At 36.7% G+C, this 22,159-nt stretch overlaps 1 protein-coding gene and 1 long non-coding RNA gene across 7 annotated transcripts in view; both read left to right on the top strand.

Annotated features, from left to right (window-relative positions):
- The first annotated feature begins 5,457 nt into the window (after positions 1-5,457).
- Positions 5,458-7,953, top strand: LOC112057493 (uncharacterized). 5 transcript variants are annotated; one of them, XR_008251386.1, is made up of 6 exons: positions 5,458-5,830; positions 6,008-6,187; positions 6,629-6,801; positions 7,255-7,390; positions 7,534-7,734; positions 7,814-7,953. It is a non-coding gene; the product is annotated as an uncharacterized LOC112057493 (long non-coding RNA). The 5 variants fall into 5 exon arrangements; XR_008251384.1 differs by having other exon boundaries at positions 5,458-5,916; XR_008251385.1 differs by having other exon boundaries at positions 5,458-5,920.
- A 9,019-nt stretch (positions 7,954-16,972) lies between these two features.
- The window catches only part of LOC112050897 (serum response factor homolog), a 306,772-nt gene continuing 301,585 nt past the window's right edge, over positions 16,973-22,159 (top strand). For both annotated transcript variants that reach the window (XM_052885041.1, XM_052885040.1), the window contains exon 1: positions 16,973-17,511. In XM_052885041.1, the coding sequence (XP_052741001.1) occupies positions 17,089-17,511 (423 nt within the window). In that variant the 5' untranslated portion in view covers positions 16,973-17,088. The remainder of the gene's footprint in view (positions 17,512-22,159) is intronic.

Genomic DNA, 22,159 nt, shown 5'->3' with positions numbered 1-22,159 from the left:
TCAATGTCTTGTTCATTTATGACATCGGAATAAAAATCCACCCGGTATCTTGCAGTGCCATTATTTTTATTTATATATAGAAGCCATTGTTTACTATAATCCCTTTCTCTAATTCACCGCAGTTCCACACAACCGGGCCATGATATAATTTATGAGCAAATTAAATACTATTTACGGGACAATGGATTTGGCAGCCGCCCACTCGCCATAGAACAAATGGGGACAAACTAGAGCTCTTTGTAGTACCGACGTACTGTACTATACCAACTTATTGTCCCGCGCGAGTAATTGCCGGCCGATGTTATAAAGCATAACGTTGGATATTGTTGCGTTGGTGATTTATCAAAATCTCGATTAAATTTCGCGGAGCGGGAAAATAAATTCAATCTATATCATTATTGAAATAGAAGTGTCTTTTATTGATTTTGAAAAGGCCAGTTGTCTAAACTTGCTTAGATACTATCTATTCATATCAATTATGTAAATATGAACACTGTTTAATTTATGTTGCTATTTCCTGAAAATTCGACGAATCCAAACGACTACGTCACCTTCGGCGAAACAACAAAACAATGAAAATTATTAAAAACAGGACTGCAAATTAAAATAAAGAGAATTAATATTTACAAGACGGAGGTCCTGGGTTCGATCCCCGGTTGAGCCGATTGAGGTTTTTTTAATTCGGCCAGGTCTACCATCCGACGGACTAAGACGTACCGCCAAGCGATTTAGCGTTCCGGTACGATATCGTGTAGAAATCGACAGGAGTATGGATTTCATCCTATTCCTAACAAGTTATCCCGCTTCCATCTTAAATTACATCATCACTTACCATCAGGTGAGATCGTAGTCAAGGGCTAACTTGTAGAGAATAAAAAAAATACTTGACGTGATAGCCCAGTGGATATAACCTCTGCCTTCGGTTCGGAGGGCGTAGATTCGAATTCGGTCCGGGGCATGCACCTCCAACTACGTCACTGGCTTGGCACCGCCTTCAAAGTGATCAGAAGGTAGCACATACGATTTTAGTTTATTTTTGTGATTTTGAAGACTGGACAATTTTTTTGTTTAAAAAAAAATTTCTTCTCTACATGTCTGAAGTCTGCCAATCCGGTTTTTCATAAAGGGTCAACGTGGTGAACTGCTCTCTCATTGTGAGAGGAGACTCGCGCTCAATAGTGAGCCGAATATGGGCTGTTAATAATGATAATGATGACTTATCTAATCTAATTTAGATACAGAAATACAAAAGAATACGAGTAACTTTGTTCTTCAGAAACTGAAGGTTATATATAGTAAGTATTTATTTAAAGTTTATGATCTACCAATGTTTAAGAAATACATGGATGAAATTCCTTTTTAAGTAATTCGGATTCTTCTATACCAATAGCAATCCACTTTAGTAGAAACGGACAGATGACCTGACGTTTGATTTAAGTAAGTATCTATGTAAGTAAGCGAACCTGACAATGTAGGTAATTTATTGTCTCACTTGATTGCATGTCGCCATTTTTTGCTGACGCCTCGATATGGTGTTTAATGACTGTTTAAGAGAAACAGGAAGCGTTGGGCTATGTGGTGAATTCTAACATATATAACATCTGCTGGCAAATATTTTGTATCTATATATGGCTTAGAGTATTGCAATGTAGCGGTGTTTGTGAAACTCCAGGTTGGAATCACGTATGAGTGAATTTTTGGGAATTTACGTAGACCAGTAAAAGTAGCATAATGTTCTAAATCATTGTTTCCCAACCTGTGTCATCTCTGGACCATACATAAATGCTAATATCTGGTAATCGCTACGCTTATTTAAAGCGAGCAGATTTTTGAAGTGAATCTTCTTTAGGCGCATGAGGGTAAAATTTTTACAGACGCCGGTATGCAACGGAAGTGTCGAAAAAGAGAGAGAAAGCGATCGTGACCGATTGAGAGAGAGTAAGACAGGGCGAACGTAGCATGAAGCAACTAGCCGTGGAGTGAGAGTAAGGAGCAAGCAAGTGAGAAAGATTGAGAGAAAAAGTGAGACAGAGCGAACGTCGAATCACGCACAGTGTTATGGAGCGAGAGATGGGAGAGAGTTATAGTGAGAAAGATTGAACGAGAAAGAGAATACGAGATATCGAGAAAGAATACACGCCATATTGGTTGTGTATTCGTTTACTAGTTAATTATTAGAACTTTAGATGGCATTTCTGTCGCATAGCGTCATTTGCAGTAAACGCAGATTTTTCATCTATTTATTAGCCCTTATAGTGAGAGATTTGTATAAATATAAACAAGATTTATAAATTAGTTCGCCAAAGAAGTTTCACTACTGACATGTGTACTTTGTACGCACTCATTTTTTTTTCTTTTCAGATGAGACTCTAACCAACAGATATTAAAAATGATGCAAACTTACTTACATATGTTTTTTTTATTTTGTTTACCTCTGCCTTTGCACACTACAGGTACACAATATTTGAAGTATTGAACAACTTTATTCCACTCATGAAATTACTTGTAAGAAGTTTGTGGCAGTTAGTACGCGCGGTGCTCGGGCTATGGGTAATTTTATTAAGTGGGTCCGTGAAAACTATGCTTGATTTCCTAAGGGTCCGTGGCTGAAAAAGGTTGGGAAACGCTGTTCTAAATGACTCAATGAACTTACGTATCCAGATAGCACCACGAGAAATGTCGCTAAAGGGCAAACTTTTGGGGCTAAAAGGCCATGGGATGGCCGGATGAGACAAGGATTGTAACTATTGACTATGTAACCAACATAAGTGAATTATTGATATTCGCGGCAGTGTATCAGCTAAATTCGCGCGAGCGCCAGTCCGTATATATACACCAGTGGCGTAGCTAGGTAACCAAGGGCCCTGGTGCAAAAAAAATAATGGGGCACCTCTACAATGTTAATTGGTTATGTTGATTTTAAAAATATTAAATATACAGAATATATTTTGAAAATGTTAAGCTACTTTATCATCAGCTCCTTTTCGTGTGGCAGGTAATAATAATAATATTAGACAGCAGACATACATTACAATTAGATACTGCTTGATGTAGATATTGGGTAATAAAATGATATAGAAATGATTAAAGGGTTTATTTTAGCTTTCATGATTAAAGTGGAATTGCAACCTGTCATATTTATTTTGAAAACGGGAGATATTTTCGTAAATTTTTTCAATCGACATTTTCTGATAAGAATTCGAGGGCCTCCTGAGTTTGAGGGCCTCGGGCCCCCGGCACTGCACCGCCTAGCCCAAGGGGAAGGTGTAACAATGCTGTAAACAAAACATTTAGAACCACTTTAGACTCCTTAATAACTAAAATCTATCATCATCTATAATATAAACACACACACTCGTGAAATTTGGTATATTTTAACTTTACCCTAGTCTTACCCTCCCTACAACAAATGAGTAAGTCCGAAAAAAATGTAACATTTCAATGGATCGGGATGTGTCCAGTCAGCCTGATTTATTTACAACAATTATTATTATGGTTACTACTCGTACCATCGGCGTGAAAAATTTCATGTTGGTATTTTTATAGCCTTTAATTGGTTGTTAAACACATTTTTAACATGCATTTAAATAGTCGTAACATTTATAGAATCTTCACTAACAGTAGAAAAATGATCTACTAATCAACATTAACAACCCATATTCGGCTCACTGTTGAGCACGAGTTTTCTCTGAGAATGAAAGGGGTCAGACCTTAGTCCTCTGGCCTAATGCGTATTGGCATACTTCACACACGTAGATAATTAAAAAAAACACAGGTAGGTATGCAGCCCACTTCCATCTTAGATTGCAATTTCCATCATCACTTACTATCAGGTGAGATTGTAGTAAAGGGCTAACTTGAAAGAATAAAAAAAAGCTTTCGTGGTTTCGGATCACGAGACCCTGGGTTCTAGTCTTGGGTCGGTCTATGAGATATTGCTTTAGCTTTTCTTTCTACCAAAAAATCGCACTATCCCGGAATTGTGAATTCGGTAGTGTCACTCCTCCATGTCTCGGAAAGTTAAGTAACGAGCATTCATAGATGCAAAAATGCTCTGCTTACCCCAAGGACTCATTACAAATCTGTGTTGGACAAGGAATTTTACAATTTAGGTTTAGTCCATATCCACTCTTACAACCTTCTGCACGCCATCATCTCATAGTAAATCGTTAATGAATTTATCATTATCGGCGTGGTGGATATAAGCTCCATATCCTCTCAGATATAAGGAGACATATGATTGGATAGAATACAGGATCCGTAATTCTGTACCTACTTATCTAATTAAGCATACTTATCCTGACATAAGCACTGTATTGGTGACCCAATATAGTGCTTATTAACTAAGCTGAGAATTCAGCTGAAAATTTCTTAGATAAAAGAAAAGCTTACCTAACCGAATCGAACCTAGGACCTCGTGTTCTCAGTCAGTTCTTAGACCATAGATAACATAAAGAAACAAACAAAAAATTAATCACAGCACAGCGTCAGCCGGAAAAGATGGAATCTGAGCACCCAAACAAAGCGACCGCGGCGTCCATACATCGGGGCCGCCGCGAATTACGACTCCACTATCGCATTGTCGCGATATATCCCTGCGCGCGCGTCGCTGCAAATCGCTCCACAGCCCTTTGTGGCACCGACACGCGCATTGTACGGGCCAACACGGGAGGTGTTAATGTCGAACCGCAAATATGTAGCAACAAAACCAAAAGCTTACGCTTCGCCAGCGCGCTGCGGTGACTGCGAACAAGCGCGCGCGCAATTTATTTGCGCGTAACACGACTGGAGTAATTTTAATTAGAATGGCCTTTTAATGAATGAAGACATAAAGCATGTTTCGGGATTCCGGGAGATCTCCCCGCGCCTCTGTAATTGGTGACTAGGCGAGGGTATTCTTGGGATGCAAATTGCGAATGAGCTATTATAGCTGAATTCAATAGTTCTGAGTTAAGAACTGTCCTAGGTGAATGGAAGTGCCTGTCTTAATCGCTTCTGTATAATTAACGGTTAAAAATTACATTCTTGTGTATAGGTAAGGTTTGTATTTAAAATTCAACAAAATTTTATACAGATATGTTACGTGCAAAATCACACCAAAAAGTGAACCGCATTTAGCTACTCACTGAGCGTAGGTACATATGCACAATTTTGTGATTAATTCCATTATCTATTTATGTATATACAGTTTTGAAAGTTCTTGAACACTCAACTAGACATTGTTGACAATATTTAGGTATTATTTGTTTAAATAACTAAGTTAGTTTAACTAGTTAATTTAAGACAATTAGCCGCTTTTGTTCGCCTCAGTTTTGACGCGCTAGGGATATATCTCTATTAAAAAATCTTAGTTATAATGCCTTTTTTTGACAGCCTCTCTGACACAGTTGTTAGTGCTGTGGTTCTCAACAGGAAGGTCCGGAGTCCGTATAGGATTCTATACCTTCTAAAATAGCTCAGCAGGGTCATTATGTAACTCGGTGAACGCTTTAAAATCACAGTCACGACAACAAATGACAGCGATTTTTCGTTTTTGCGATCATGTAACACACATCTCCCACCGAAATGACGTCATCTTGGATCGTTCTCTGTCACGGTCACTTGTAGGGATTTATCCAAGTTATAACGCAGTTTTTACGTATCGATAGTCAGTTTAAGCGATTATGTAAGCATAATGATCATACAACTGGGTGACACAGAAGTTGTCAAAGTCAATCGCTATAGAAACTAATACCGAGCAGTGTTTTAATAAAGTTTACTTGACGCCTGTGATTCAATAATTACAAATAAAAGTACTTTTAGGATTTTTTTGAATTTTGTACTATACCTTGTAAGTAAGGTATTAGTTTGTAAGTCAATAAAATCAGAATTAGAAAAGTTTTTCATGTAAAATATGACGAAAGTTGAGAATATATAGTAGGTACCTACCTACATACTTATTTCAAAAGCAGAATTACAGTTTTAGAGTTAGTTGAAGTGAATTTAATTAATTGTGTTATTTTTGTAGTGTTTACCGACATTGCCATGTACAATACAATGCATGTAGCATTTGTATTGTACGCGGAAACGGAACGAAAAAGATGTCTTTGTCGAGTTCATTGCAAAACTTTCGTGTCGCGATACCAGCAGGTTTTAGAAGAAATACAAAGTCTTCGAACAACTGCTGTTCGCAATGAATTAGAGATAAGTAAGTTATATGAATGAATGAAGGAATTTTCTTCATTCTCTGCGTTGATCAAGTGACGTGGACTATGGGCCTAACCCCTCTCATTCTGAGAGGAGACTCGAGCTCAGCAGTGAGCCGAATATGGTATTTTTATATGGTGAGCTTCCATCATAGGATAAGTTGGTTTAAGATTTGGAGTAGGCTTATTCAGTACTAGCAGACACACCATAGTTTGACCGGTGTAGTTCCCGTTCCTGTGGGAATATGGGATAGCACAGAGTAATACGGGCTATATTTTATATAGCCTATATTACTCTGTGCTGTAGCTTACCAATGGTGAAAGATTTTTTATAATCAGTCCAGTAGTATTTGTGTTAGATTGTAAGAAACAAATAATATTATCTAAAGATCGGTCACTGTCATCCTAAGAACCTAAATTAAACCATTGAATATTATTTACAGGTCTAGGCAGCTTTAAACTTTTATGCCAATGGATCATACAAATGGCTTTGTGATGGCTAAGGCATCTTTTAGCAAATGCCTACATGAAGTCGCTGACGCTCCTGAATACCCCAGCTGTTTAAAAAAAATGTGTTAAGTTCCCTTTGCATTAAACACAAAATCATTATAAATAAGTAAGTATGAAACTAACTTATAGCACAGTATGAAACTAACATAACCTATTCATTATATTTTTAGTTTTTTTTTTCTAAGACTCAACTAATTTGTGTTCACTACCACACTGAATTCTTTCATAGGTTGATTTTGCATAAAAACTTATTTGCAAAATGAGATTGATTATTGATTGAGATTAATAAATAATACACAGAGTGCTTATTCATATCACAGGATGTTACTGTAAATAGTCATATTCCCAGGTGCTTAATCTAGATTAACATCTACTTACAGATTTATGAAAAAATTTGGATTGCCCGGGTATTAGGGCGCATTGATTGCACCCATGTGACAATAGTTCGGCCTACAAGCTAAGAGCTACTAGGAGGCTAACAATTAGAATTGAATAAAAGCATGGTACCTCCTTTTATTTAAACATTAACTTATTTATATATTGTCAATTAATATTTCAGATATGTGATGCCAATCTAATAATAACATAGTGGATGCTCAATTTGGTGGTGCATCTTATGACTTGTACATATGGAACCAGTGCAATAAGACCACTTGAGGAAAACCTGCCCAATAGGGACCGCTGTTGGTTGTTAGGTAAGCTGTTGCTTAGGTATAACTATCAGTTAATGAAACTACAGGATCCAAATATAAATTATATACTATAAATTATATATAACTGTTACTTTTATGTAGGCAAAATACATAATACATGGCAATACACACTTCAATTCTTTCAGGTGACCAATGTTTGCATGATGACCCCCATCTTGGGAGCTGCTCCTAGATCCCATGAAGATATGCACAACATTGCTGTGTCAGAAATACGGTGGAGCCTTGTAGTTGGGTGCATATTGTAAAATGTTTCCTCACTCCAAAACCATGAACTCTGGTTTCCTAAACCCTCAAGCTATGCAGCCGAAGGAGGAGACTTATCACAGGTCAGTATATTATATACCTACTTTATAAGAACTTGTTGGGCAGTACCATGTATACCTACATTATGATTTATTTTTCTAGGAGAATCACTAATAATTTTGAAGAAGTGAAGAGCTTAACAATGTTTCAACCAACACCTAAAGAAGCTTTCACTTGGCTGTTAGATCAAGGGCTGGATACAGAAAACAGTAATCCTTGTGATGGCAGCATTGTCCAAGGATTCCTCACTCAAAACCATGATAACAAGTTGCTAGAACCCTCAAGCTATGCAGACAAAGGACTGGATATATTTTTTCGTGACCAAGCCTTCTGTATAATTATTTATACTTAAACCATACAAAGCACTATCTAGCCCCAAAGTAGGCATACAGAGTAGCTTGTGTTGTGGGTACTAAGATAGTTGATATTATAATATTCATTTACATTTATATACTACCTATAAATACTTATATAATGTATAAATACACACACACTGGAAAAAACCCATGCTCTTCACACAAATATTTTCCAGGTGTGGGAATCGAACCCATGACCGTGGATGCAGGAGCACTACTTACTGCGCCACGCGTATGTGTTTTTATTTTGAAGCAAATTATTAAAGTTGATAATTCAAATTGTAGTCATGTTTTTAATTAATCTAAAATTAATTTTTAATTTACATTTTTGTTAAATATTTACCTATACTTCAGTCTATTTTTGTTAGAGGGGGTACCTATATGTGTAAGTAGGGTCGTTTCTTGATTAAATTAAACTAAAGAATGAAAGATATATATTATAACAAAATTTGTCAACAACAATATATCAAGTCTGAATAAAAAATACCAACACAAGTAAATATATTTTTTATTTTTAAGTAATAGATGTTACACAAATATAGAACTACTTGGCCCTAACTGCTTAACATTAAACAACATTGTTTTTAATCAAATCATTATTTATTTATTTCCTACAATGTGGTAGGTACATGTTTTGTTCTTAAAATTATTGAATTGTATAGATAAACAACTAATGTAGTATTCAATTTTTTCTTTTACAATTACTTAAATAATCATCATCATCATCATCATCATCATCATCATCATCATCATCATCATCATCATTATAAACACATATTCGGCTCACTGCTGAGCTCGAGTCTCCCCCAGTAAGAGGGGTTAGTGCCTACCCGCACTCGGGAGACCCCGCACTGGAAAGCGTGGTTGGTCGGTTGGTTGGATGTTCGCGGCTCAAGGTCGTTGTGCTTGGAGGTCCATGTAAGAGGCCTATGTCCAGCAGTGGACGTCTATCGGCTGATAAGGTAAGGGAAGGCCAATGCCTAACCCCTCTCATTCTGACAGGAGCCGAATATGGGCCAGCATATTTGGATTACATTGGCAGACATCACATATGCAGAGAATTAATAGAATTCTCTGGTATGCAGGTTTCCTCACGATGTTTTCCTTCACTGTTTGAGACACGTGGTATTTAGTTTCTTAAAATGCACACAACTGAAAAGTTGGAGGTGCGTGCCCCGGAACGGGTTCGAACCCACACTCTCCGGAATTGGAGGCAGAGGTCACATTCACTGGGCTATTAGGGATAATAATAATAGTTAAATAATATTTCCTCCTAATAATAGATAATAAAACATATTTTGATGTGCAATTTTACAATAAAATTTTTATCTAATACTATGTAATACTGAAATTAACCAAATGATAATAATCATATTCTTTATATACAGTGATGTCATAATTAACTATATTAAATTAAAATGAAATTATATTTGACAATTTTCTCTCATATGCAATGTCATTATTGATAATAATCTTATAAAAAATCTGTTCATTAAATGTTTGTTTAATTCTTTCTTCATGAATCGTTCATAGAGATGAAGGATTCAGAATCACCAATTTTTTCAAGGTGTTTTGCACCTTAATGGTGACCAGCGACATGGAGACTTCCATAGTCAGTCCCTGGCACTCAAAGTTTAGAGCCCACATCTTCATGTTGATCTGAAATGTAGAAAATATATTTTTATTACATGAACTACATATGCCCCCGGTTTCTTTAAGTAGATCTCATTCCTGTGGGAATATTGAGATAAGAAATGGCCTATGTATTATATCTTGATTAAGAGTTTATAAATGACAAATCTAGGGGGGGTTAATTGATATATTTATACCTCAGGTATATTACTTGGTTCTACAATATATTTCTGTGAGATGGTGATAACAAAAATAATACTTTGTTGTATTTATGTTGAGCTTCTTTTCAGACGAAGAATGTTTGTGATCCTTTAGTTTCAGGTTAATGAATATTGTTATCATAAACAATACATTATTGTAAATTATAACAATATTCATTATATGTGATATTTAACAAATCAAAATGATGATATTTAACAAATCAAAATGTGCAATATTTATTAAGCTGAACATGTACATAATAAAAGAAAATATAAAGTACAAATTATTATTTGAATTAGCAATTATTATCATTAAGAATTACATACACTGGATTAGGTAACACTATTCATTCATTCATGATTAGACCAATAGTCCACCACTCTGACCCAAAGCGGATTAGCAGACTTCACATAAGCAGAGAATTAAGAGAATTATCTGGTATGCAGGTTTCCTCACGATGTTTTCCTTCACCATTTGATACATGTGATATTTAATATCTTAAAATGTACACAACTGAAAAGTTGGAGCTGCATGCCCCGGACTGGATACAAACCCACACCCTCTGGAATCTGAGGCAGAGGTTACATTCACTGGGCTATTGCTGTGCTTATGGACCTATATCCCTGGCAAACCCTCTAGTCTATACTCTGCAGCAACTGGGCTTTTATGGGATTAAACTGAGCTCTTTTGTTTTTTGATTTGCCTTATATTTTATCCAGTTTTGTAGGAGATACATATACTTGTAGGATTTAACTTAACTATATATTGTAATTGAAATTTGAATTAATTATTTTAAGTGGCTAGCCTCAATCATCATAAAAAAATTACTAATCAAGGTAGGATTTTATATTTAGCCTTAATGTAACTAAAACAAACACCTACAAATACAAACAATTCTAATACATCTGCATAATGAGACAAAGTTTGATTTTGATTATTTGTCTTGTACTTAATGCTTAGAACTTAAAGGTTACATGGTGCAGGTATAGTTGTGGTTTAAAAAGGCTTGTTAATGCAATATGCTAGTCACAAAACCAAGTATTATGTTAAACTTATAATAGAAAATCATGAATTTCAATTGAATATAATTTGATGCTCGACAGTTCCACCTGCATAGTTCTCACTCTCTTGGGACTACAGGGATAAAATATAGCCTATTACACTCGCAAGTTATGTGAGTTTCTATTGGTGAAAGAATTTTCGAAATCGGTTTAGTAGATCCAGAGATTACCCCCTACAATATCAAAAATTTCCTCTCATCCTCTTTAAAATAATAATATAGAATATAGATATGTGATAACTTACACAACGCCACTGGCAGACGCGAACACGGAAGGTTTATTTAGTAGCCTGACTTTCCAAAGGCCCTCCAAAACAACCCATCGCCAAGTTTGATCCAAGCCAAGGCGATCATTGAGTTTCCCGGACATCTTTAGTTGCAAGCGATGAACTTTAATAAACAAAACACTATACAATATACTTTACATATTATCACAACGACCATTAAATTAATCATAGGCAGACGATAAAACTTTGAAGAACTTTCGTGTAGATAATGTTTTATGTAAAAGTGGCCGTTTACTTTGATAAATTAACTATTAACACTAATAAAAATGTATACGATAAAATGATTAATTAATTACTTCTATTGAAAACAAAAAACTAGCAGTAGCAAGTACTTTGATCCAACGAAACCAATTTTTTTATTAATATTTTAATACGGCTTTGTTTACCAACAAAGAAACTATGGCACTTCACTTCACCACAGACAAACAGCAAAATCAAGTATAATGCGTATATGTGCAAAAGTATGCCGCACCCGTAGTAAGTAGTACCGGGAAAGGGTGTATTTTATTTAGTCGCATAATGTCGATAAAATTTTGCGCCTAGAACGATATCACTAGGCATTGTGGCTGTCTTTTGTCTTACATAATCGGAATTGCAAAAACACTCTAGTGTTCAATTTAGCTTTGCGTTACACAGTTAGAAGTGATACGTCGAGATACATAATCAGCCTGCAGGTCTATTCTGAAAGACGAAATACGACGACACAAGCGGGTAAGGTGAGTGAGTCAAAGACAAGGTCATTATCTCACAGTCTGAACCAGGATTTGAACCCAGGACGTCATGATTAGAAGACACAAGCTAACCATTGTACCAACGAGCAGAGGCAGGCAGCAATAAAATAAACATAATGTAAAAGACGAAGCAAAACACTTGAAAGCGAGGTACCTATTCGCGTAGCTATCGAGTGACACTAAACCTTGTAGTCAATCAAATTGAAATTCATAAACACGCAAATCAGTTAAGAGATGAGAACAATGCCGATGGCCACTCGATCTGATGACGAAGTATTTTGAATATAATACAAAAGTTGCCATTTTCAGCACGAGCCACCTAACACCGGTTCATCGACACCGGCTGACGAATAGATTGATTTGTGGCGACCATGAGTTGTGGGAGACATCGGCTGAATATTAATTTTGTTTTATAACTTGACTGAGTAACTAAAAAGTAACATAATAATTACTGTAGTTATACTTATGTTGGCATTATTTTCCTCATTAAATTAAACAAAAAATTAGATGGTTCTCCCGAACCGCGTCTAACGACAGTCTACGCTTGTACTAAAGGGTTGGTACACAGTGGCTTTTTTTTAAGAATAAAATGTTTTTTTCTGGATAATATGATGAAATATCCTCAGTCACAAACCACTTTACACCACCCTCTTTATACCTTTATCAGTTGCTTATAAAATACTGAACTGAACGCATCGCAAAGAAAGCAGTGGCGTAGCTAGGTAACCAAGGGCCCTAGTGCAAATAAAAAAAATGTGGCCCACTACTATCTAAACTGGTTAGGTTTTATCAAGTAAAAATAATAAATATATTCAAATACATAAAATGCTAAGCTATTTTATCATCAGCTCTCGAGTTCTATAAGTTCAGTTCGATAGCGATTTTTTCGTAAGAATTCGAGGGCCCCTGAGCTTCAGTGCCCCTGGAGCATTGAACCGCCTAGCCCCTGGGTAGCTACGCCATTGAAAGAAAGGGAAACGAAGGCCTATGAATGGCATTCCTGGCACACGCCGTTTTTGGCTCGGTATTCCCGTCCCACTGGTAGGAAACTTCTGCTTTAGATCCTAATAAACATGGCGGTGGGTACTTCTGGGATAAACTGATGTCTCAAAAGAAACCCATAAAATACTGAACTGAAAGTAAATCGTCGCAAAGAAAGGGAAACTTTTGTGAAAAGATGCGGACCCTACACCACAGCTCGCTGAATGGCATTGCGTCAACAGCCATCTCTGGCACACGCCATTTTTGGCGCGGAATGTGTCCAGCTGCGGCGTAATGTTTAGAAAGTCTAAATACTGACGGAAATCGGTTTTGCGAACACATTTCATGTCAAATGAAATATAGATCGCTGTGTAACGATATTATTTGTCTCGATTTGGTGTCTGATAATAGATAGTGAACTTAGCTTTTCTTTAGAGAAACAGTTCATTAACATTAACGTGTCGTTAAAGGTTTTTGTTAATACGTTTTGGAATCCGTTTGGTTTGTAATGACAGTTAATTATAACCTATCACCAGTGCCGGATTAAGGAAACTTGATGCCCTAAGCTATCTTCCCTCGTGGGTCCCTCTATCTTTATGTAAACTACAAAAAAAAATGTTAATTGTTCGAAACGTGTGGATTTTGAAATTGCTTTAACTTTTGTGCTTATTTTTTTGTTTAATAGTCGGCTCTGGTGCCCCCCTAGATGGGGTGCCCTAAGTAATTGCTTAAATAGCTTATAGGCTAATCCAGAACTGTATCACATTCTAGGCAAAGAGTTTCTAGGTTTTAGATCTTTGGTGACGCAGATGTTACACGTAATGCAACTCTATCACAAACTAACCTCGTTTTCCTTCATTTTTCCTCTTTCACACTATCATTCACCAACAATTCGTTTTCAGGCGTCCTTGTGCCGCAATGGGAGTGACATAATTTGCTTGAGAAGTCTCGGTTTCGATTTCCAAGTGATTAACATTTTGAACTGTAAATAGTGGCCACATCCATCCAAATATAAAGCGTTTTTTTAAATATAATTTGAGAAATCATGTCTCCAATAGCGATTTACTTTGTTTCCATAACACTTCGAAAAACATTAAACTTCAAGGACCACTAGCGAATGGATGTCACGAAGCTAAGGGTCTGGCTAGATACATGATTCCATATTCCCTAGCAAATATCAAATAACGTAATTATTTGGTATCAGCCAGTAAAAATTTTGACGTAAGTTAGTTCCTCCGTGGTTGTCAGTATGCACCGGATGTAATTTTTTTACTTACATATATTCAACTAACTATGGGCCTTATTAGAAGGCTCAAAGTCACTCAGCGAGCGATAAAACGAGCTATGCTTAAAGTTTCTCTGCGTGATCGAATCAGAAATGAGGAGATCTGCTGACGAACAAAAGTCACTGACATAGCTCAGCAAGTGGCGAAGCTGAATTGGCAATGGGCAGGCCACATGGTTTGAAGAGCCGATGGACGTTGAGTTCCCAAGGTGCTGGAATGGCGACACCGCGCCAGAATGCGCCCCCCACTAGGCGGACCGAGGATATCAAGCGGGTTGCAGGGAGCTGCTGTTGATGCTGGTAGCTCGAGACCGTTGTGCTTTGAAGTCCATGCACGAGTCCAGTACGCCACAGTAACCGTGTAATGATGATAATGATTATGATGATGATTAAGAATTTAAATCATCATCATAATCATCATCATCATTATTATCAGCCAGACGTCCACTGCTGGACATAGGCATCGTGCACTTAAAAGCAAAACGGTCTCGAGCCACCAGATGTCCATTTAACAAATGTCAAAGTTAGATTGAATTGGCCTGCTGCACCCTTAAAATCTAAATACTTTAATAATGGATACCGTACTTATCTTTATACTTCAAAATTACGTTGGTATGTCATGTCATGATCATGACGCAGGCTTTGGTTCTATTGGTCATGTTTCCATATCCCAACATAATTAAAGCGGTCCAGTCACGTACAATGGCTTATCATTAATTATTTATATTAAGCATTAAATTATTATACTATAATATGTCATAACTGAATAGGTAAAAGTTGAATTGTCATAATTATATTATCCCCATGTAACCGCATGCCGTCATACTGTATGGATGGTAAGAAAAATTAGAATGTTTCAGCGTGAATTTACGCATGATTCACTTTTGATAACAAGTAACAACACATCACACGGTCTGAATACACGTAGACCTAAGTACCTAGGTATTTTATTTGTGTACAGTCATCGTTTAAATGACCTATGTCAGCGCTCTCTTCTTGTATAAGAGGAGATTTGGATATTAGACACACCACGCTATAACAATCCGAGTTGGTGGGCTCAGGATGATCACCGACGATTAAATATGTTTGTTCTCCGAGCAAAAAGGCTGTGACAAAGAAAACATCTTTATTTTATAGTCGCCTCGAACAGGATACAAATAAATAAATTGATTGATTAATTGATACCTTATGGCCTAAACTGACATAAAGTCAAAAGCAGGGGCGTAGCATGTCTTGGAGGGGCCCAATGTCAAAATTAGTTGGGGGCCCAAAAGTAAAGATTTCTTCACAAAACAAAAATGCTTGTTTAAAATAAATGTGACATAACCAATAACCTATGTAGGACATTTCCAACTTTTCGAAACCCGGAAAAAAACAGATTCTTTTTTTACTTTTGTCATTTCTGGAGTGAAAACTCTATAGGCAGTTTTTTTTATAACAAATATTTTTTGGGAAGCACCAGACTAAGTAAGATTGTGGATTACATTTTACAAATTTTTGCTTTCAAAAATTGTAAAGCCCCTGGACAGTAAGTGGCCCCTTAGAGTCTAGGGGCCCCGTATTATTGATAAGGGTGACATGGCGGTAGCTACCCTGGTCAAAAGTCTAAATTCATTTATTTCAACTACGAATAGGCTTAGTTTACAAGCACTTTCGGATCTAGTACGTACATCAATCCAAACTACAATTTAAAAATTCTGTTAAATCCATAATTATATAGGTATTATAATGATTCAGGTAGGTAGGTAGGTACGTAGGACATTCATTCACTTAAATAAACCCCAAACGAGGTCAAAAACCTTTGATTTGTAATAAAATAGTCTCAAAATGGAAAAATGGCAAATTAATTGTCTCGGTGGGCGAACGACCGAAGGTTTCACTAGCAGATTTTCGCTAACAACGCCTTAAAACATCTCAAAAACGAAAATCGCGAATAAATTACCATTAGGTTTTCTAAGCTAATTCCCATCCTACGCCTGTGCGGTTTAGATAAACATGGGTGTTAATTCTTTATTTACTGTTATCTGTCTATGAAGTATGGAGAGACTTGTAAGTCGTAACAGTTATGTACTTTTAGCTATTGGTTTATACTTTAGTTTGATAGAGCCCTTTGAAACAGAATTGGAAGTCCAAGAAGAAAAGTTACCTCGTATCTACCCTAAAAGTTTCCATGTAGGATATATTTTAACCACTGCAAAAGTGTATAGCTACTTAAAATTGAAAAGCTATAAAATAAACTTTATTTGTAAGCTAGGTAGGTATCGTTTGTTTCTTTGACGAAGCAACCATGCTATTTACTATGTATTTATCTATAGAGGCATAATATGTTAGCGCATAAGTATGTAATGCACAATGAGGAACGTGACAAAGTTTTTAATTATTAGACGTGAAAATCGCCAGCTGCGAGTAGGAGGGATTTCAGTGGCCCCCATTTGACCGCCATTGCCATATTTGGCACGGCTCGAGTCTAAATATGGCTCGGGGCCAGCCCACCGCTCCGGCGCGCGCTCGCGCCGCGAGCTTCCGACTCTATTATTTCTATTTACGAAATAAACTCAAAATAAAAGCTCTATTTTAATACAGATTTCGGGCACTGAAACGTTCGCGGGTTCCCGGTTTCCTACGGATGTGTCGGGTTACGCCGCACCCGATATCTCCGTCCCTATCGCGCGGCGAGGGCGAGCGGCGCACGAGAGCGAGACGGCTAGAGGTCGAGGTGCGCGGGACGGAACCGCGCGAAGTCAGTCGCGGTCCGAGCGGCCGAGTCGTCAGTCCCGCCCTCGGTTCTTTCGCGTTTTCGGTCAGTCTCCGTTCGACGTTCGAACGGTGAGGTGTGTATAGCGCATGTGCGCACCGGTTACTGTGGCGTACTGCGAGGTTATAATGGACCCGCCCGGCGGAGCTCGGGAGCCCCGCTTCGGGTCGCCGTACGGTATGGGACTCCTTGGAGAGGTGCCGGACATGTACGGCGCGGGCCGGCCGCCGAGCGCGCTGGGGCTCCGGCCCGGCATGCAAGCCTGCCCGTCGCGCGGAGTCAAGCGCCCTGCCGAGCAGTGCTACGAGGAGCGGCCGCAGAGCCTGGGCCTGGAGCACTGCGCGCTGCCCGACATCGCCGACGACGGGTACGCCTCGCTGCAGCCCAAGAAGTCGCCGCCCTCCAACGGCAAGAAGACCAAGGGCCGCGTCAAGATCAAGATGGAGTACATTGACAACAAGCTGCGTCGTTACACCACCTTCTCCAAGCGGAAAACGGGCATTATGAAGAAGGTGGGTCAGAGACCACTTTTGGCAATATTCCATTTACGGGCCTACTGGAGCGCTGCCTCTAATACTGCCAATCTGTGAAAGTGCATTCTGTTACCCCTATCAGATTGGGGAGAGATGTACAATTTGTGATACATAGTTATAGCATTAAATAAAAAATAAAACTCTGTTTAGTGCGAGCAATCCCAGTGAGACTTGGAAAATGATAAAAACTTAAAATTCAACATTATTACAGAATCTAAAACAAAATTTATATAATCTATTTGTAATTCTACTATCATAATCACTATATTAATAAGAATATATGAAATTTAATCAAAATAATGTTACATTTCAATATGAGTATGCTGGACAGCGGTAAAACTTTATATTGAAATTTATTGTTTATACTTTGCTTAAATATTTGATTGGAACTATTCAATAAACTATAAACGAACCTCTGACACACATTCACATTCAAAAAAAATTGTAAAAATGGTTTACAGTTAACAAAATGATCATTGTTTACACTCAAAACAGTCAAACATTTCTAATGAAATACCCATTTAAAAACAATATTTTATACATTTTTGGTGAAATAAATAAGTAAATACAGTTACAAATATGCAAGGAATTTAGAGTTAAAGCTTAAAATAGGATTTAGTAGCTTTCAATTACAAATGTTAAAGATTTATTTTGACAGATGAGGTTATGTTGGCTTTGAGAGGTTACCAAATGGAATATTGCTAAAAGTGCCTTAAATATCATAATTTTATGTATAGACCAGTATATTTTCAGTACAAGGAAGTTGAAAATGTGTAAACCGAACGTTTATTACGTGTTTTTGTGAGCATATGTGATGAAAGTTTTGACAGATGTCAGCTGATATTTCGATCCATTATCGTAAGTAAACATTGAGATTAATTTTTCAAATTGTTAATGTTAATAGTTGTAATATAAAATATTCTCATATTAAATTAAAGTTATAACAAAACTGATAGTAGATAACTTGAGGAGATTTCAGTTTTAGAACGTTCAGAAGCAACTGTTGCAGTCAGTTTTTAAGATGGTTACATAGATGGCGCTAGTTGTATCAAAGTAAAGTGTAGTTTCGTATTTTAAACTAGGTAATTTATTTTATTTTTAAAGATTGGCTACACTAATAACTTATTAAACAATGAAAATTGAAAATCTTTATCTTTAGTTGATGCTTTTTATCTAACTACCTACTCGATTAATACAGATTTCCACTTTAAGCTGTCCTACTGTTTTTTGTCTCCATTTTATTATTGAAACAGCAGTAAGTAGTTTAAACTATTGTTTTTAAGAGTCACATCACATGTTTATTGGTTTTTACGGTGTTATATATAATTTTCAGGGTTAAAAACTAGCTTAATATTAGGTATGCTCCAAGGTCCAATTTAGGTATCTCAATACTAAATTTCATTCAAATCGGTTCAGCGATTTACCCATTAAAGGTAACAGACAGATAGGCTTACTCTTGCGTCTATACCTACTAATATTACCTATAAAGCTGAAGAGTTTGTTTGTTTGTTTGTATGTTTGTGTGTTTGGTTGAACGCGCTAATCCCAGGAACAACAAGTCCGATTTGAAAAATTCTTTCAGCAGTGTTAGATAGCCCATTTATCGAGGAAGTTTATATAATTATTATCCCCGTACCTATTCCTACGGGAACGGGAACCACGCGGGTGAAACCGCCCGGTGTTAGCTAGTTTACTATATTAATACCTATGGATTTTAATGAATAAGCATGTTTAAAATTTCGGCGGGAGTCAAAGTTTAGCTATGAGGTACTTATGTAAGTTTTACCTGTACTGTAAGTACTTATCTACAATTTTTTTTTCTAATTGTTTTTGGTCTTGATGGCGCCGGCGGTTGTATTTGGCCAATGGCCCCTGGCTGATTGTCAACATTTCTCATGAATTCATCCAAAAAACACGCTAGCTAAATGACAGAGATCGACAAAACGTAGAATGATTACTTTTATGTAAAAAAATATTGATAATTCTAATTTATTATGGAAATCATTACTTTATCAGTATGCTACAATATTTTACGACATTTTTAATTCGTCTTCAATTAGTCCTAAATGGAGACAAGCAAAGATCGTTGACCATACAGCCTGAGTTTCACGACATTTTTTGAAGACTTATGATAGGTTTGTTTGTTAAGCTTGTTGGTAACAGAAAAAAATAATATAAAAAAAACAATACAGCTAAGTATGCTATTCGCCGATTTGAGAATTATTGTGAGATTTTTTTTTGTCTTTTTATTACTTACTTAATCCAACTATTTAACCAGATCTTTATTTATAAGTACATCATATTATTATCATCTCCATATACATTTATATGGGGTATAATTACCTGGGTTCCCGGGGTCGACGTTCTATTGGACGGTGGGTATTTTCTCTTTGACTTGACATAAGTACTAAGAGAATGATCTAGATTCTCTTAGTTTGATCATTGCAGAACTATTCCTTAAAAAAGAAAATAAGGTTAAAAAATATTGTCTCTTTTTACAAGATAAATAAAAACATCAAATGAAGTTGGAAGAGATTAGCTTTCTATCTTTGACTAAAGAGGTAATTGTTATCTGAGGAAAGATAAATCAATAAAAATATAGTATTTCTTTTCTATATTTGTATTTCCCTCAAAAACACACAGACAATGGACAAATAACGTCATTTTGTCAGCGTTACTATATTTGGATATTCAGCACGAGTACCAAAGTCAACCTTTAGTAATTTTAATTAACAAAACACTATACTTATTCGCATATGAAGGTGTCCGTTACAAACGGGCTTTTTTCTAGTCCTTAGAGGAATTTTAATAACGCGATGCCAGCGAAATGTCCTGCGCCATGACATATTTCGCAGTAATAAACTGGCAACACTGCACCTATTTACCTACTCGAATAAAAAAAATAAAACTCCATTTCGTGTCTATGAATTTATTCCTTATTTATGCGCCGCAATTTAAATATGGAACTTAACTAGTTGCTGTTCAACTTTGTCATAATCGACCTTAGTTATTTAAGGTGTGGGTTTTGTTATTCATTTTAATCACCCACTTGCTCGGTAATAGTTTTATGTGACAAAAACAGTCTGCTCTTCGTCCGCATGACAACAAATAATAAAATAATGAACAGAAATGGCGTGGCGTGTAAAAATTTAAGTTGGCTAATAAAAGTCACAATTAGAGTCTTAATAGCTACGTCATTCTCGTTTTCTTTTATACTCCAAAAGGTAAATTATTATTTTCCAGTTATGTAGGCACAATGATATTTTTAATAGACACCTATGCTATATGCCTACAAAAAATGAAAAAAAACATATTGTATTGTATAGATACACCTACATTATAGATATTTTTCATAATCAACTTCGCTCATAGCAAATTGCGATTTTTTGGTTGGGATAATTCATCATTATAATTTTTGAAACATGTTTTTTGTATGTGTGCGTGAATTGGTTGAAATAAATAATTATAATTTAATTTTGAACAAGTAACCACATAATACAGCTGTAGTATATCAACTAACCTGGAACTGCATCTTTACAGAGATACTCTTAGTATCAGAAATGGGATCAAAATCACAAAAAATCAGTGCTAGGGCTTTTAGTAGATTGATGAAAGAGTGAACGAACTGAATACTTAGGAATTGTCGGTTATTTTTTTCTAATAGTACTCTTCCGAGGAAGTACTCCTGCCATACATTTTCTGCCGCCAAGCAGCATTGCTGAATTCTACTATGAAGGGCACGGTTGTTTTTGTAATTATAGGCACGTGAGACTTAACGCGCCTCAGGTTGATGGTCACAGAGCGGCACTTTGTAGGACGTGCTCCTTGCATGTCATGCGAAAAGTTGTTACCTTTATAGGCGATGGTTTTACAATAATATAAGGTTAGCGATCATTATCAGACATTAATGATAGGGCCCAGAATGACAGCCTAACATGCTCTCCGAGGTACGTTGATGTATAATTTACAACACCGGGACTGCTACAAAATTTTTTGGAACAAAGAATTATTTAATTTTAATATTATAATTTTGACCCAGGACCTCGTACCCAAAGCCGCATTGCTAGCAAGTCTCATAATCATAATCTATCAACTAGATTATGGGCTCACTTAATGATAAGTGAAAAAACTATCGCCTATTAAATAAAGCAAGGCATGCAATCCGATAACGATGCGTTAGCGATCCGGTACGATGCCGCGTAGAAACCATCAGAGGTAAGGGTAGAAACTCGTACCTCTTCCAAGTAAGCCCGATGCCATCTAAGACATTCAGTTGTGATCGCAATCAAGGGCTGTCATAGAATAAAAAAAACCTACATGGGTGTTAAACCTCACAATTGTGCACAGGAACACAACACTGCAAAAAAAACATGGAGGCGAGAATTATAATAAAAATCTACTAGGTAATAGTGAAGATCCAAAAGAACATTGACGAAGTTTTTACTTCTTTAAAAAAACAAACAAGTTATTCGAGAAATGCGCTAACAAAACGCAAATCCCGAAGGCTTTGCAGATTTAGAACGCGAGATGTTGTAAGTCATACAATCGGACATCAAAGCCTCCGAGACTGCTTGCGAGATTGGACCGCAGTCCAAACCGACGTGCGGATATTATGTTCACGCTCTAC

Source organism: Bicyclus anynana, chromosome 13, assembly GCF_947172395.1.
Source record: "Bicyclus anynana chromosome 13, ilBicAnyn1.1, whole genome shotgun sequence".
Taxonomy (NCBI): domain Eukaryota; kingdom Metazoa; phylum Arthropoda; class Insecta; order Lepidoptera; family Nymphalidae; genus Bicyclus; species Bicyclus anynana.
The sequence above is the reverse complement of the archived record's forward strand: the minus strand, read 5'-3'. Positions and strand labels throughout refer to the sequence as shown.